We start from the raw sequence: 15,988 nt of genomic DNA, 5'->3' as shown, positions 1-15,988 counted from the left end.
TTATAATAGTTGGAATTAAATGAAACAGGACTACATTCATCATTTAGGACAGTTAGGTGTGGTATATTACACATTCTTCTCTGATCAAAAGGCTGTCTTTACATTAGACAGCTTGCAAAGTTTAAGTGCATTCACAAATAACAGGTGAACCTATTTGCATGACAAATAACACCAAAGTAAGAGGGAAAAGGAGAGGGTGCGTTACTTAAAAAAAAATACTGATGCAAATCAATATTATGCCTTAACACCAGTTAGGTAGAGGATACAAAAGAAAATCAAATACAAAAATAAAAAAGAAAGAAAACCATACATCACAAACACATTCTACAAATTAGTACGATTAACCATGGAAGGCGTTCTCTAAGCAAACTTAAGAGTTTTAATAGGTTGGCTTATGACAAATCTCTATAAAACGGGATTTTTCCAAAAAAAAAAAAAAAAAAAAAAAAGGAAGGGCGCGGCAACTGTGCATTTCTTACCGGTGCAGTGGCATCCTTTGTAAACTGTAGCTAGCAGAAAATAGGAAAACACAGTAGAAGCTGCTTACTGATATAAAGACAGAGTCATGATGTCACACTGATGCTGGAAACGGCAAGCTAAAAATGCATCTACACTGATTTCACTGGAAGGTACCAAGAGAGGGAAAGGGCAGTGAAGCATAGAGAATCACTTCCCTCTGCTTCTGAGCATCTTTTTCTCAGGCTTTTATCTGGTGCTTATTTGATTTGCCTCCCGCTCTTGAAAGCAAAACACACCTGGTGACATGCACCCTAACGGGTATTTTCTGCACTACGCAGTGCTGTCTGGTAACGGGCTACAAAGCTGCCCTTCCAGCACTGCCGCCTCTCGTCTCCCCTGAGCTGCTTCCATCTCTGCTTCTAGATGACGACACGAATGCTCGATTATCCACTGAAAACAGTGCAGCCTCCTCCCTCCCCTGTAATGAGAGCACAACCACAGGCTGTCGGCTGACTGCGGCTGCCTTTACACCGTGACTTGGAAGAAGGAAGGAAAACAGAATGCTTCATTAAACAGGTTCCACACCCTTCAGTGCTGTACCTTTGGAGCTGCTTTATTAGCTTATGAAAACACCTACCGAATAGAATAAAAGGTTTCTTCCAGAGTAATTCTTGTTAACTTCCAATGAATGCTGTGGAACTTAGGGTAGAATGCAGTGAGAAATGAAGGCTAACTACAGGTAAAGAACCACTCACTTGTGCCATAATAATTTAAAGGCACGCATGCGAGCAATCAAAATAAGCATTTTGGGTGTGAGCATTAACAAAAGAAGCCTATCTTTTTAATGCTGATTATATTCAGACCAAGACTCTTCCATGACAGGAAAATTGGGTTTGGATGAATGAAATGTCTGGGACAATATTTTATGCAATTTTATAAAGTATGACCTGAAAAAAAAACCAGGCAGGGGAGGCATGTATCATCCAGGGGAAGGTAGGTTGGTGCTTTCTTGACATCCCCAGACCTTTCCTAAGTTAATGTATACTGAGAAACTGAAGATAAAACACAAATGCATTCAGCCATCGAACTCACTTTTTCCCAGGAGCTTTAACCTGATAAGAATTTTGCAGTCTGGAAAATGCTGCTCTAGACCTAATAATTTAAAGATACCTCCTTTACTCAATTTGGGAAGGAATATCAACTTTAGTATAATGTGACTGGAACTATAAAATACCAGAAAAAACTATTTTTACATACTTCAAACACCTCTAGCAATCCTGAATACTAAACAATCTATATTAATGGTTCCAAGCTTCACAGTAAAGTTATGGCAAGGGGTCCTCAAATACATACAGCGTGCCATGCACCGACAAAAAAAAAAAAACCTTACACAGATGTCTCAACCACATCTGCTTATATTAGACAATACAGATACTGTATATAAATATGAACTCATTCAAGAGGATCACTAAATTAATCTCCTCATATATTCTCAGTCCATGAACACTAAAAAGGCTGGTTCATTTATCTACCAATTAACCAATCAGTCTCTTCATTTAAAGTTCCCTCATTCTCATAAAGTTTGGGAACCAATGCTATTCCAAAATTAACATCCATGGGGAAATGACCAATACCTCTAAGACCTCTGTAGCTTGGCATGTGTTCCACTGGTAGGTCATGGACATACCTGGGATTAATTCTGAAACGTCTATGGCTGTGATACAGGCACAAATTCACCTCCTGGGTAACTTTAGGGAAATAAATTAGGAATAGACAATTTGCATCCCACGATGCCTGCACGTGTTCCACTAGAGGACAAACTGCCTGCTAAAGAATACTTAGAGGAAAGGCTTGGGCAGACACTGGAGTGGAACTTCACGTGTGAGTCCCCAAGAACTCCGACCCCCTTCTGGGAGCCCTGTCACTGCACATGGTCCAACCTCTCGAGCTGTGACTGTGGCATCCTCTCTCTCCAGGGCATGGTCCGGGGGTATATGATCTTTCATGGAGCCTCATGGTTTCGCACACCAGGGTTTTAACTACCCAGGAGGAAGCTTTCAATTGCCAGAGGACACCCATTAAATTATACAAAGTATCATTTAAACAAAGTATATCCTTGAAATAAAACAAAATATAGGGTGGGGTGGGGTGGGGAGTGGGGTATGTGAGAACCTCTTATGTTTTTTAACGTAACATTTTGGGTGATCTATTTATCTTTTAAAAAGACAATATTAAAAAATAAATAAATTTAAAAAAATATATAGCATAAAAATAAAAATAAATGTCATAATCATCCTGTGTGAATAAGTTTGTCTGAAATACTGTAGACTGCAAATCTTTTAAACTAACATCATGAAGTAACATATTCAGCTATTAATGATTTTGAGTTCTGGATCTGGCTTAAGCCCAAAGGAATACTTCCCAGTACATGCAGGTGTTCTGATGGAACTGGGTATCTCTATAATTTTTCCCGTTTGAGTAGCTCTTGGAATACTCAAGGAGTTGTCAGGAGGAGGAAAAAAAGAAAGAGAATACAAGATTAGCCCTTCACACACCACTTCCTATTTTTTCCTGAATTCCCTTTACCCCATACTTAAGTTTTAAGTCTTCTGGCACTACAGACCTGTCATTTAAATTTAAAGCCATAGGTCAGCAGTGGAACCTTGGGAGTAATCCAGAATGACTACTCTCATCTTTGTTGGTAAGGAGAGTGGAAAACCAGGCACGTGTGTGGCTCTGAAGGATGGGCCCTGGGCCCTCGGGCACAGCCTTGGATGGGAGATCTCAGGTTTCAACACCGCGGTTTGGCAAAGTAGTTGATGCTCCACCAGCACTACCTAGAGCTGCCAGAAAGGCTTTGGCAACTGTCAAGAGAGCTACAGAAAAGGTAGTAAAGACTAACGGACCCCTCAAACAAAAACAGCCCACCTTCTCTGCCAAAAAGACTGAGAAGACTGTTAAGGCAAAAAATCCCGTTCCTGCCTCGGATGACATCTGCCCAGAATTTAAAAAGTCTCGCCCTACAATCCTCTAGACTTGGAGAGTTTGGACCTGCCTGAAGAGCACCGAATCGCACACCTCCCCTTGAACGGAGTGCCTCTCCCCATCCTCGGGGAAGGGAGGGAACTTGAAAAGCTGTCAGAGCTGGGGGCCCCCTCCTGGGAAGACGCCCCTGTGATGTGGGAGCCTACTCTGTTGCAGTCTCCTTCAAGCGTTCTGTCGACCCTGGATGTGAATTGCCACCTGTTGGCTACGACTTAGATATTTACACTTCTTAGTGCTGCACAGTGTGTGTATATATTTTTTTCTTTCAATAAAGCAATTCCTTATGAAATTAAAAAAAAAACAACCTTAAAGCGACATCTGATGAAAGCAAAGAAGAGCAGTCCACAGTGCCTGCAGATTCTAAAAGTTTTTCCAAAAAAAGTTAGGGAGGGGTAAGGGGGAAAGAAAATAAGAAAAGAGAGATAGATGGCCCATTGAGTTCTTTTTAATTAGAATTATAAGAGAATATTAATTAAAATATTGAAGAGTCTGGGTCTTGAGTCCATGTGCAGTGTCTGGCAGTAACTAAGCATGAATTACTAAAGTCGCCTTTCAGTTCAGTTTTTAGTCGGCAAGTCAAAATCACTATCACCATATCCTAGGATATTTAAACTTGTCTCTACTAAATGGTGAAAAAACAAACAAACCTGCAGAATAAAAAAGCTACCGAGATTCATATTCCTCCCTGCTGTTGCACCTTCCACAGGCTGACATAAAGCCCTCGCCTGTGACAAAAGTCACGCGGACACTCCTGTCTACCCAGGGAGATTTGGGCAAGCGCCTAACGGAGGAGCACGGTGATGGGGTGGGCGAGGGGACTTCCATTTTGCTTGTGAACCTTTCTACATCATTTGAAACTTTTCAACAAGCATGTACCAGCCTTGTAATTATTTAAAAATAGGTTTTTAAAAAGAATAAAGGACCTGCTGCTGGCTCACACAATACGAAAGAAACCTCCAGGATTCCTACTCTCACTTTCACACTCAACAACCAGGTACCGAGGTTTTTAAACCAGGCTATTACACTCAAAATGAACATAATAATGGCTGTTTAAAAAGTGTGTCTAATAGACCTAAAGAAAGGTTGTGGTTAAATTACACTTTTCAATTTAAATCACACATCCATGCAGTGCCAGAGCCGAGAGGGGTGGGCTGTGCCGAGGCAGGGGTGCCGTGGTGTGAATGAAGCACAGACCCGAGTCTCAGCCCTGCGTGGGTTCAAATCCCAGGGCTGCCCATTCCTCTGTCTTATATTAGGCAAGTTCTTACCCTTTTAACACAGAACAGCACAAAGGAAGTTCCGAATTCCTAGTCAAAAATGAGATATACCCAAGGATCTCCAGGGTTACCAGAACTTACAGCAAGGTTTAATTTTAAATCCTCTGAGCCAAATGTATAACAAAGTATCTTGGGGCTTCCATGGGAAGGCACCCCAATTGAGCTCTCCTATCATTACTCCATTCGAGGAAGTATTTTCTTTGGTCAGTGTCACGGTTTAGGTGCTTTGATGGGGTGGGGGCAGGTACTTCATGCAGGCACAAGCATTTGATAGGGTAATAAAACCATTTCATTTATTGGAACATGAAACAGAAAATGTATTTAATCTTATAATAAGATTACAAATATTAACCCAAGACCTTGTACATAGGAAGTGGTCACTCAATCACTTGAGCTACACTCACTCCCCAACAGGCTTTTCAACATTCTGTCACAGTTATCTGCAAATAATGAAAATTTTCTTTTATCCTTGAGGGTATGGTGCTTTTAAGTTTCTGATCATTAAAATAATTCCAATAACATGGTTTAGAAATGAATTTTCGGTTATAATATGCCTGAGTCCTTTACTGATGAACCTTGAAGATCCATGTGCTCCCATCAACCTGGTAACCTAATTTTCCCATATTTTCAACACTTTGCATTTGTCTTTATCTTAGTTTAATTTTATTTATCTTAAATGATATTCAACAAGACAGACTGGTTTGCCTAGGGTTCCACTGATCGGAGCATTAGAAAATTATTCCTTCCACGGCATTAAAGGGTTTGCTGACCACCATAAGCTCTGCAGCCTACAGCGGCAAGTCTGCGTTTGGGCCTTAGGACTCTGGTGGAATGCCGGCCATTCCAGGCAACGAGCACTGTGTGAAAGGGCATCCAACCAGTGTCTGCTCCTTGACAGGGAAAGGGTCTACTGAAGACCAGAAAACACTCCCTTTCGGGAAGTCCATTCTGTCTTCAGGTCTTCAGGCTACAAGGAGGACTCAAGGTAAAGGTGGAACTCTGCATAAGCAGCACATAAGAGGAGCGACCCCATTTACTTCTAGTTTGGGGGCTTTCACAGCCACTGGCTCCAGTGCTTATGCGCTCCTCTGTCACGCTGCTGAACCGGGGCAGCACTCTGTGGTACCTCGATATGCCTGGGAACGTCACTGTGGGTAGCTGCACCCACCTTGCAGGTCCCATCTCCATCCCAGAACATTCATTCCTAAATAAAACCAGCATGCCTCAAAACACAGGACTGAGCCCCCAGATTTCCATTAATTATACTTTACATGATATTGGATAAGTCGAATCATTAGGATCAGTTTTAGTGATACTTTTGTAAAAAATGTTTTCAGATTATTTAGGAATGTTGCTGAGCTATGTTCAAACTAACACCGTACAAATGAAAAACATTACATTGCCACTTCTATCCCCACTGCAAGGATTCTGTAAGTTTCCTGATTTTCTTGAATTTAGCTATAAAAAATAAGGAAAAAGCCCAACTATTCACTGAGGAATTAAACAAAAAAGTCTTCTCTAGCCACTGTCACTTCTTACAGATCTAACTGCTGGCTTTCAATGTGTTACTTAAAAGGGTTTTTCTCATTCTGTTATAGTCTACCGAATTTGAAAGTCCCCTGAAAAATTATTTTCTTAGAAGAAATTTATATATCTTTATCATCTTTTTTATTTCCAGCAACATGGAGGAAATTTATATATTTTATATCATCTTTTTACTTCCAGCAACATTTAGGCTTATTAGATCAAGAATTCCATTCAATTTATTTTACTTCTAAAATAAATCAGACAAGTATTTTAGACTCAATACTAAACTTTTCAACTATGTAATTGCCTAAGAGCCTAAAATATTTTTCATTATGTTGTACTTAATTCATGGTAAACATTACTTCTAACAATTATTTGATGCTGTTAACAAAACTGCTTTGTAAGACCATTTACACACAGTATAATATTTATTGCAAAATTAGGAAATAGCTTTCATAAAATTTCTGTCCTCACAATAAAAAAAAAGAAAAACAAAAGATCTAACGCCTGTGGTATGTGCACTTGTGCTCTGAGCTTTGGCTTTGAGGCAAAGGACTACTTAGAATGCAGCACTAAACTTTTTAGGAATTTCATCCTAAGTAATAATATTAAAAGAATGCACTGGGTGATAAAACATTCTCATGTCACTTAATTGCAAAAAACTAGCAGTGGGCTTTTATTTTATGTAAAACATAGAGAATTCCAGACTCTTAAATGAAGCAGAGATTTTTTTTTTTTTTGCCCCTAAAATTGTTTTCTGACTTAGTCCACTACAGGATTTTTATTAACAGTCATGTCTATAAAACAACACTCATCTTTGAATAAATAAGACTTACCACTTGGAGAATGTCTTCATCTTTTGGCATAACACTAAGTTCCAATGTAGTATCACTGGAATTGAAAATATACACTCTATTTTAGGAGAGGGGTGGAAAGACTTAAGGAAAAAGAGTTAACACAGAAGTATTTTTATAACTGCTTAAGAGTTAAATTTTTGGTTTTCTTCAATCTTAACTTTTCAAATCCAGATAATTAGGATGAAAAATAGCCAGATTTTTATGCCATTCATAATCTGTCAAGTCTTCTTTATAATGTGTTTCTAATTTAGAAATATCAAGTCTACTACTTACATTAGTTCTGGAACAAAACTAAGAGAGTAGTATGTATATACATTTACTTCAAGTTAGAAAAACAAATTACAGGTTTTTCTCATATCCATTCTGGCTGTTTATCAAGTTAAAAAAAATCATTAACATAAAAATAACAAAAGAACCCTCAAGTTTAATAATTTAAAAAATACTGAACATCCTAACTTTGAAAAATTCTATCTTGACTTCAGAAGAAAAGGGAATCAGAGTTTACAGTCACATCTACTGAAATGACTCATTTAAAAAAACTATAAGGGAAACGGACTTTGGCCCAGTGGTTAGGGCGTCCGTCTACCATACGGGAGGTCCGCGGTTCAAACCCCAGGCCTCCTTGACCCGTGTGGAGCTGGCCATGCGCAGTGCTGATGCGCGCAAGGAGTGCCGTGCCACGCAGGGGTGTCCCCTGCGTAGGGGAGCCCCACGCGCAAGGAGTGCGCCCGTGAGGAGAGCCGCCCAGCGTGAAAAGAAAGAGCAGCCTGCCCAGGAATGGCGCCGCCCACACTTCCCGTGCCGCTGACGACAACAGAAGCTGACAAAGAAACAAGACGCAGCAAATAGACACCAAGAACAGACAACCAGGGGAGGGGGGGGGGGGAATTAAATAAATAAATAAATCTTAAAAAAAAAAAAAAAAACTATAGGAAACGGACTTTGGCCCAGTGGTTAGGGCGTCCGTCTACCACATGGGAGGCCCGCGGTTCAAGCCCCGGGCCTCTTTGACCCGTGTGGAGCTGGTCCATGCGCAGTGCTGATGCGCGCAAGGAGTGCCGTGCCACACAGGGGTGTCCCCCGCGTAGGGGAGCCCCACGCGCAAGGAGTGCACCCATAAGGAGAGCCGCCCAGCGCGAAGGAGGGAGCAGCCTGCAGAGGAATGGCGCCGCCCACACTTCCCGTGCCGCTGACGACAACAGAGGCGGACAAAGCAACAAGACGCAGCAAAAAGACACAGAAAGCAGACAACTGGGGGAGGGGAGGGGAATTAAATAAATAAAAATAAAATCTTTAAACAAAAAAATAAAAAAATAAAAATAAAAATAAAAAAACTATAGAACATCTCCACTATTTGCCTGCTTTATGATTTCATTTTAGAATCTTATAGCAACAGTTCATAGTCTTATTTTATTTTAGTACTCTAAATCTCTGGTCAAGAGGGATAGATCAGTTTTTCTAGGCTTAAAAAAGTTCATAGGAGTAAATTATACTCAGTTCTGTGATGTGGAACTACATTTAGATATGGCCAGGACAGTGGTGCCAGTCTCCTAAGGTGCTTCAATACCTAATCAAACACAGAAGATAAGAGTTTGTTTCCCCATACAATCAAGTCATTAAGGAATAACCAGACAAACAGAAAGGGAAAGCCAATCTAGTAATTTACTGGTTTCTCTTTTTGACAGCTTTGAACCATATTTTAAAGTTATAAATGCTGAAAAAAAGGTAAGCCAAGAAGAACTACAGGTTCAAATAAATTTAACTAGTCAAAATAAGTATTTTTATTTCAATATTAATATACTGATACTTAGATAAATTCTTCTGTAAGGATTCATTTTTACATTAATACACTGTCCAATTTCCATGTTTTGTGCTGCAATATCCATTTGCTACCAACTGCAGACAAAAGGAACACTTTTTTCTTGAAAGAAAATAAAGAAAAAAACAGTATTTCTCTATTTTCTAAATTGCTTTTTTAGTTGAAAAATTAAGGCTGCTGTTATTCTGAAGTTATTACCCTTACTGTACCAGTGATAGAAAAACTAATGTGGACTGAGGAAAACAAAGATTAAGTTATAATTACTTAGAAAAATAGTATTTCATTTCAGTTAAAGAAGAGGTGTTAAATACACTAAAAATTCTTCAGTCATACACTGACAAAACATCTGGGTAGATTCATGATGAGCTAATTTACTGAGGAAATAATAAAAAATACCCAACACTGTATTAAGGCATTAGTGTAAACAATTTAGTCTATAGCATGAACTACTTTTAACATGCTTGATAAAAATCTTCAATAACTAAAGAACTTCAATTTAATTATCGACAGGTGTGTATGGCTAACATAAAGCAATAGATAGTCCAAAAGTTACTGTATCTGAATCTGGGAAGAGCTTCTTACAATTAAATGAGTAGACTAATGGAGTTGGACTATGAAGTGGAGGTTGGTGGGCGATGGAATGGGGGACGAGAACGGGGAGAAGATGCTGGATGTATGCAAAATGTTTATTAAGGTCAAACATAAATATGTAGTAATGGTTGGACTTAATGGTAACAAATTATAATGAATGTAACAAACTTATTTATCAGTGTGACTGTGGCTGAAAAGAATAGGAAGATTATTAGTTGGAAGACAGATGGAGGATAATATTGGAAATGTATAAAACTGATTTTGGCAGTAGATAAGAATTGTGATTAATAATATAAAGATAGGAATGTTCTACAGGATGTTACGAATGTGGTGACATCTGGGAAAAATATAACTAATGTAATTTATGAACTCTAGTTAACAACATTGTAATGTTTTTGCAGCAAAAGTAATGTTGGCACTATACTAATTCTAAAGGTAAAAAAAAAAAAGAATATGTGATTTGGTTTTGTGAGATATGAAGATGAGTTAGCATATTTTTCCTCTTAATGTTTTTTCATTAATGAGACTCTGACTGTGTCATTTAACTAATCTGTGTTCATGTGTATATCGTGCTTGAACATGAGAGGACAACTGCGTTGGCAGTTGGAATTAGATGATAAAAGTCCCAGAAAAAGAACTTTTTAGTTCTTTAATTTTTTGAGCTACTTTTTTCTGTTCTTTTACTTTTTGTGAATTTAAAATAAAGTAATTAATAAAAATAAAATAAAATAGGGGAGTGATCTGGAAACAAGACTCCAGATTCTAGGCCTAGTCTTGACAGAAATTCAACATGGTAACCTCTTGGCTTCCTGTTTTTTTAATCTGAAAATTTCAAGGAACTTCTAGCTGTGTGATAGAGAGAAAGAGAACAGAACTCATCACTGAGGTCCCACAGATCAACACTCTATATTTATTTAAACTGAGATATCAAAATCCTAACATTCTGTAGAACAAAGGCAGACAAATGAACTAAAAGGGAATTCTTGCTCTCTTGGTCAAAACAAAGGGATAATTTGAGCCAAGACGATTATTTAACAAGATACTTAAAGATAACACATTTTCCTAAGAGGTTTTACAATAAACTAATATGCATTTATGTATCTATATATTTATTATAAACAAATAACGTATTTGATTCCTACTTCAATTAAAAGAGGAAACTTGCAGGAAATCTGAAATGTGTGGTGCTCAGACTCTAAAGGATTCTAATCACCAATCTGATAACTGTAATAGCAAAGCCACCAACTAAGGTATCCTCAAGTAGTTTGATTTTTGATAACTCTTAAATGCACTAACCACTCTATGGAAAAGTTCCACATTTCTGCATCATACCAACTCCTTACAGAAACAAAGTACTATCTTAAATCTACTTACTCTACAGATGTATAAAACCCATCCTTGGCCAAAATTAAGCATGTTTCAAGACTCTTACCTGTTCTGAATTAAAGCAATCACTTGGGAATAGGTCTTTCCAATAACACTTTCTCCATTGACTTTTATAATTCGGTCACCTTCAGAGAGAAGCAAAATGCCATGTGAGGTAGTCCAAAAGAAAGTTACTTTTGCATATTTTGAAATATTTCTTGAGTCATCTGCTTATTTTTTTAACTTTTTATTTTGAAATAATTTCAAACTCACAGAACACTCACAAAAATACTATCTAACCATCTATTTATATATGTTCTGAACATTTGAGTGCAGGTTGCACACATCATAATCCTTGAAAACAATACTTCCATATACATTTCCTATGAACAAGTATATTCACTTATGTAATCACCCAAGCACCGTTATCAAGTTCAAGAAATTTAACATTGATATAAAGCTTACATTCTATATTCCAATTTTCTCCATGTCCCAGTGATGGCTTTTTTGTTGTTTTTTAATATATTTTTATTTATTTTTAAAAGATTCATAGATTACATAAAATGTTACACAAAAAAATATAGGGGATTCCCATATGCCCCATTCCCCATAGCTCCCAGTTTTCTCACATTAACAACTTCTTTCATTAGTGTGGTACTTTCATAGCAATTGATGTACACATTTTGGAGCATTTCCACACAGCATGGATTATAGTCTACATTGTAGTTTACACTCTCTCCCACTCCATTCTGTAGGTTGTAACCGGATATACATAATGTCCTACATCTGTCTTTGCAATGTCATTCAGAACAATTTCAAGTCCCCAAAACGCCCCCATATTATTTTTTCCTCTCCCTGCCTTCTACAACTCCAGTGGCTACTGTCTCCACATCAGGAGGCCATTCTCCAAGCCACACTCAGCACAAATGCATTGCGTTCCCCCCAGCGTGGAACACGGCTCCCGAGGATGAGCCTCCCTGGCCCTGAGGGATTACTACCAAGCATGGGTTGGTGATGCAGCTAGAAAAAGACCTTGAATAAAAGGGGGAAATGGTAAAGACAAATGAGTTTATATGGCTAAGAGACTTCAAAATGAGTCGAGAGGTCATCAGAGAGGTAACTTTTATGCAGGTCTCAGCAGGATCTCATAGACAGTCAAAGTAGATACAACCCCAAACAGTGGGGCTCCTGAAGGCTACGGAGACACCCAGGTCCTACAGTTATGGCAGACAGCTCAAGAGTTTGGTGCCTTGCCAGTGGGCCCTACTTTGGAGTTTGTGACTGAGTTGGACTCAGATGTGTGACAGAGTTGGACTCAGATGTGACTTCTCTACAAATGCCTCTTCTGTCCCTCTTATTGAACCTATAGCTGGCACTGGATTGGTAGGTGTATGTCCAAGAGACTTGAATCTCTGGGCTGTCCATGTGCTAGCTGGGCCCTGAGCCTCAGTGGAATTGCAAGATCTACTTTCTAGTTCATTGGACTCACTCAGGACAACTAACAGGTGAGGATGGACAACCACCACACCAAGGAACTGAGAGAATCAACAACTGCAAGCACGAGAGTCCCAACCATCAGCCATATGGGATCGAAGCATCCTCTCAATCAGAGGTAGAGTGGGAATCACCACCCCAGAATCCTCAGGATTGGGGAATAAAGTATGGACTAGAGTGGAGTTACTGGTATTCTACACTTTAGACTTATTGTGATTCTACCAGTGATGCCCTTTCGAGTCTTTTCTCCTCCATTCTTATATGATATCAAGGATCATGTATTAGTTGTTAATTGTCTCTTTAGTTGCTCTTTCTTTTTTCTTTTTTCAAATTGTTGGAACAAATACAAAACCTATATTTTCCCATCTCAACTCCTCCCAAGCAAACGATTCAGTGGAATTAATCACATTCACAATATTGAGGTACTCTCACCACCTTCCATTACTAAAACTATTTCATCTCCCCAAAAGAGAAACGCTATACCCATTACGCATTAACTCCCCATTCCCCCAGCCCAACACCTATCAACTTATACTCTAATTTCTGTCCTCTGGGCTTGCATATTCTCTGACATTTTCTTCGTAGTTACCATGGAGTCTATATCTGACATCCTAAATCTATAATGATCTTGTTTGCTTTGATACAAGCTTAACTTCAATAGCAAAAATAAACTATGCTCCTACACTCCTCCATTCCCCCACTTTATTGTAGTTCTTGCTACAAATTTCATGTCTATACATTATGAGTCCCAAACCATTGACTGATTATTTTACCTCATGTATTTGCCTTTTAAATCCTGTAGAAAGTAAAAAGTTGGGAGTTACAAACCAAAAACACAGTAGTGCTGGTATTTAAATTTACCCATGTCATCATGTTCACCAGCGATCTTTATTTCTTTTTCTATGGCTTTAGTCAATTGTCTAATGTCCTTCCCCTGCAACCTGCAGAACTCTCTTCAGCGTTTCCTGTAGGGCAATTCTTGGTTCCAGCACTTTAAATATGTCTTCCCTGTCTTTTTGTCTTCATAGTTCCCAACAAGAAATTGGCACTTAATCTTACTGAAGCTCCCTTGTACACAGCATTCATGTGGTTTTCAGAATTCTCTTTATCTTTGGCATTTGACAGTTTGACTTTAACGTGGCATGGCGTGGGTCTATTTGAGTTTATCCTGTTCGGAGTTCATCGAACAGCTTGGATGTCTTTCATTAAATTTGGGAATTTTTCAGCCACTGTTTCTTTGAATATTCTCTCTCTCTTCTCCTTCTGGGACCCCCACAATCTATATACTGACATGCCTGACAGCGTCCCAAAGACTTCTCTGGCTCTGTTCCCTTTTCTTCATTCTTCTTTCTGCCCAGCACACTGGATGATTTTAATTGCCTGATTTTCAGGTTCACTGATTCCTTCTATTGCCATCTCCAATCTGCTTTTGAACTCCTTGATGGAATTTTTAATTTCTGTTACTGCGGTCTACAGCTCTGTTTGCTTCCTTCTCATAGTTTCCATCTCTCTATTGATTTTCTCTCTGTGCTCATCTATCATTTTCCTGATTTCCTTCAGTTCTTTGTCCATGTTTTCCTTTACCTATGTGAATATTTAGGACTTTTAAAAAAAGTCTTTTTTTCTGGAATGTCCCAGCTCATGTTCTCCTCATGATCTGAAATCTTTATTGAAACCTGGGCATTTTGTACCCTGAGGTGCCTGTTCCTTAAGCTTGTATCCAGCTTGCATTAGGACAGAGATTTCTTTGAATACCAGGAGCTAACAAAAATAAAAACAAAAAAATTCTAGGGGGTTTATCCATACAATGCTTTTGGAGAATTGCTCCAGGAATCACTCCAGGACAAAGCACAGGGACCTCCCAGGTTTTCTGCACTTGTGCGTTGTACATCGCCCTAGGATTTCACCCATTTACAGGATTGCAAATATTCCTTCTTCCCTAGGATTTCACCCATTTACAGGATTGCAAATATTCCTTCTTCCCTAGGAAACGGTTTCCTCTCAGTTGCGGCATTGTCCTATGTTTTCCAAAGCCAACAATCCCTTGCCCCAGGCAGCACCTTTTGACTGCTTCCCAGTTTTTCGAAGATCTCATCTTGAGCCACATTCCACACTCCACACTCCGGGCAAATTCTAGGCAGCAAGTCCCTCAGGCCACCACTCCCAGCACGTGCCAGAGGTTCACCTGCTCCTTCCGGAGCCAGGACCAGCGATCCATACTAGGTGTGCAGGGGGGTACGGTCCCACCAGGCCACAAGATCCTACGCATTTTAGTGGCTTTTTTCTTGATTTGGCACTCACCCTGTTTCTGCAGTCCTTTAACTGTTTTCTTTATAATTTTTAGGAAAATGTTTTTGCCAGTTTTTACTGTTCATTTGAAGCTCCTGTGGGAGGACAGAGCTCTAAGCATCTCACACCAACATCTTGATGGGGCGGGTTCATGTACATATTTTTAACGTTGCTCTTAATATATCCAGCTTCTTATGAAATACAGCCATGTTCCAAATAAGAGTTCCAGCCATTTATGAATTTCAAAACCTCAAAAGTTGTTATCACTGGGTGGGCACAGCTATATTATTTTTTATTCTATCAGTTGTCTTCTGAGTTGGAGAACTACTAGCTAGTAGTTTCCAACAGACTCTACAACAGACTTGAGCATTTGATTGCTTCCTTTCCTCTGTGTCCTCTTACTTCAGTCTAGCTGATATCCTTGTGTAACTCCCTCAATCTAGCCAGTTCACTGATTAATGCTGTACTACAGAACTGAAATGTGGGTATGCACATATTTTTTCACTTTTTTTTTTAAACGAGGTACCAAGGAATGAACCCAGGACCTTGTACATGGGAAGTAGGTGCTCAACTATTGAGCTACATCTGCTCCCCAAAGAGAGTTGGTTTATTCATTCCTTTGTTTGTTTTGTTTTTAGAAGGTACCAAGGATCAAACTCTGGACCTTATACATGGGAAGGAGGTGCTCATCTACTCCCCACTGATGACTTTATACATATTAAAGTGTTCTTCATTTTAATGAGGAAAAGGATATGTGGATTACTCAAAAAATTCAGAGGAGCAGAAAGAATTGGGAGAGAAAGGACAGGAGAAAGAGGAAAATTAGGAAAAGATTTCACTTTTTGTGTCTATTCACAGCACAGCTACTCTACCTTCCCAACATGTGAGGCCTAGAACAGGGTGGAAGACGCAGTCCATGCAAAGGATCCCGTATGTACACTGATATAGCTATTATAAATATTAATTTTATAGAAACTAGCTTACAGTAGATATCATGAAACAGTTATTAAGATAGGTGATAAGTTAACAGTGCATCCTAATAAGTCTTGACAAGACAATCACTACTTACGTAACATCTACAGCTGAAAACACAACACGGTATTAACAAGGCAATGAGCCCTCTCCTGCCTTTTGACCCCTGCTCTTGCTTTCTACCTCCTGTTCTGGCCTTATTCATTCCCTTCTTGGAACATGCAACTTAGCAACAATCTAGAGAAAATCCAGCTATGTATTTGGCACTGCCAGACATGAGAAGAGATATTAGT

General features: G+C 39.1%; 1 protein-coding gene and 1 pseudogene across 16 annotated transcripts in view; one reads left to right on the top strand and one right to left on the bottom strand.

Annotated features, from left to right (window-relative positions):
* Window positions 1-15,988, bottom strand: part of ARHGAP21 (Rho GTPase activating protein 21) — a 134,793-nt gene that overhangs the window by 36,534 nt on the left and 82,271 nt on the right. For 10 of the 16 annotated variants that reach the window (XM_058297816.2, XM_058297820.1, XM_058297814.2 and 7 more), the window contains 3 exons: window positions 11,008-11,086; window positions 7,145-7,199; window positions 480-509 (listed from right to left, as the gene is read on the bottom strand). In XM_058297816.2, the coding sequence (XP_058153799.1) occupies window positions 480-509; window positions 7,145-7,199; window positions 11,008-11,086 (164 nt within the window). The remainder of the gene's footprint in view (window positions 1-479; window positions 510-7,144; window positions 7,200-11,007; window positions 11,087-15,988) is intronic. The other 6 variants (XM_058297828.1, XM_058297823.2, XM_058297827.1 and 3 more) reach the window with 1 other exon arrangement.
* LOC139439002 (securin-like) lies at window positions 3,139-3,737 on the top strand (annotated as a pseudogene).

This window comes from Dasypus novemcinctus, chromosome 5, assembly GCF_030445035.2.
Source record: "Dasypus novemcinctus isolate mDasNov1 chromosome 5, mDasNov1.1.hap2, whole genome shotgun sequence".
In the NCBI taxonomy this organism is placed as follows: Eukaryota; Metazoa; Chordata; class Mammalia; order Cingulata; family Dasypodidae; genus Dasypus; species Dasypus novemcinctus.
This window is presented reverse-complemented; position numbering and strand designations above follow the sequence as displayed.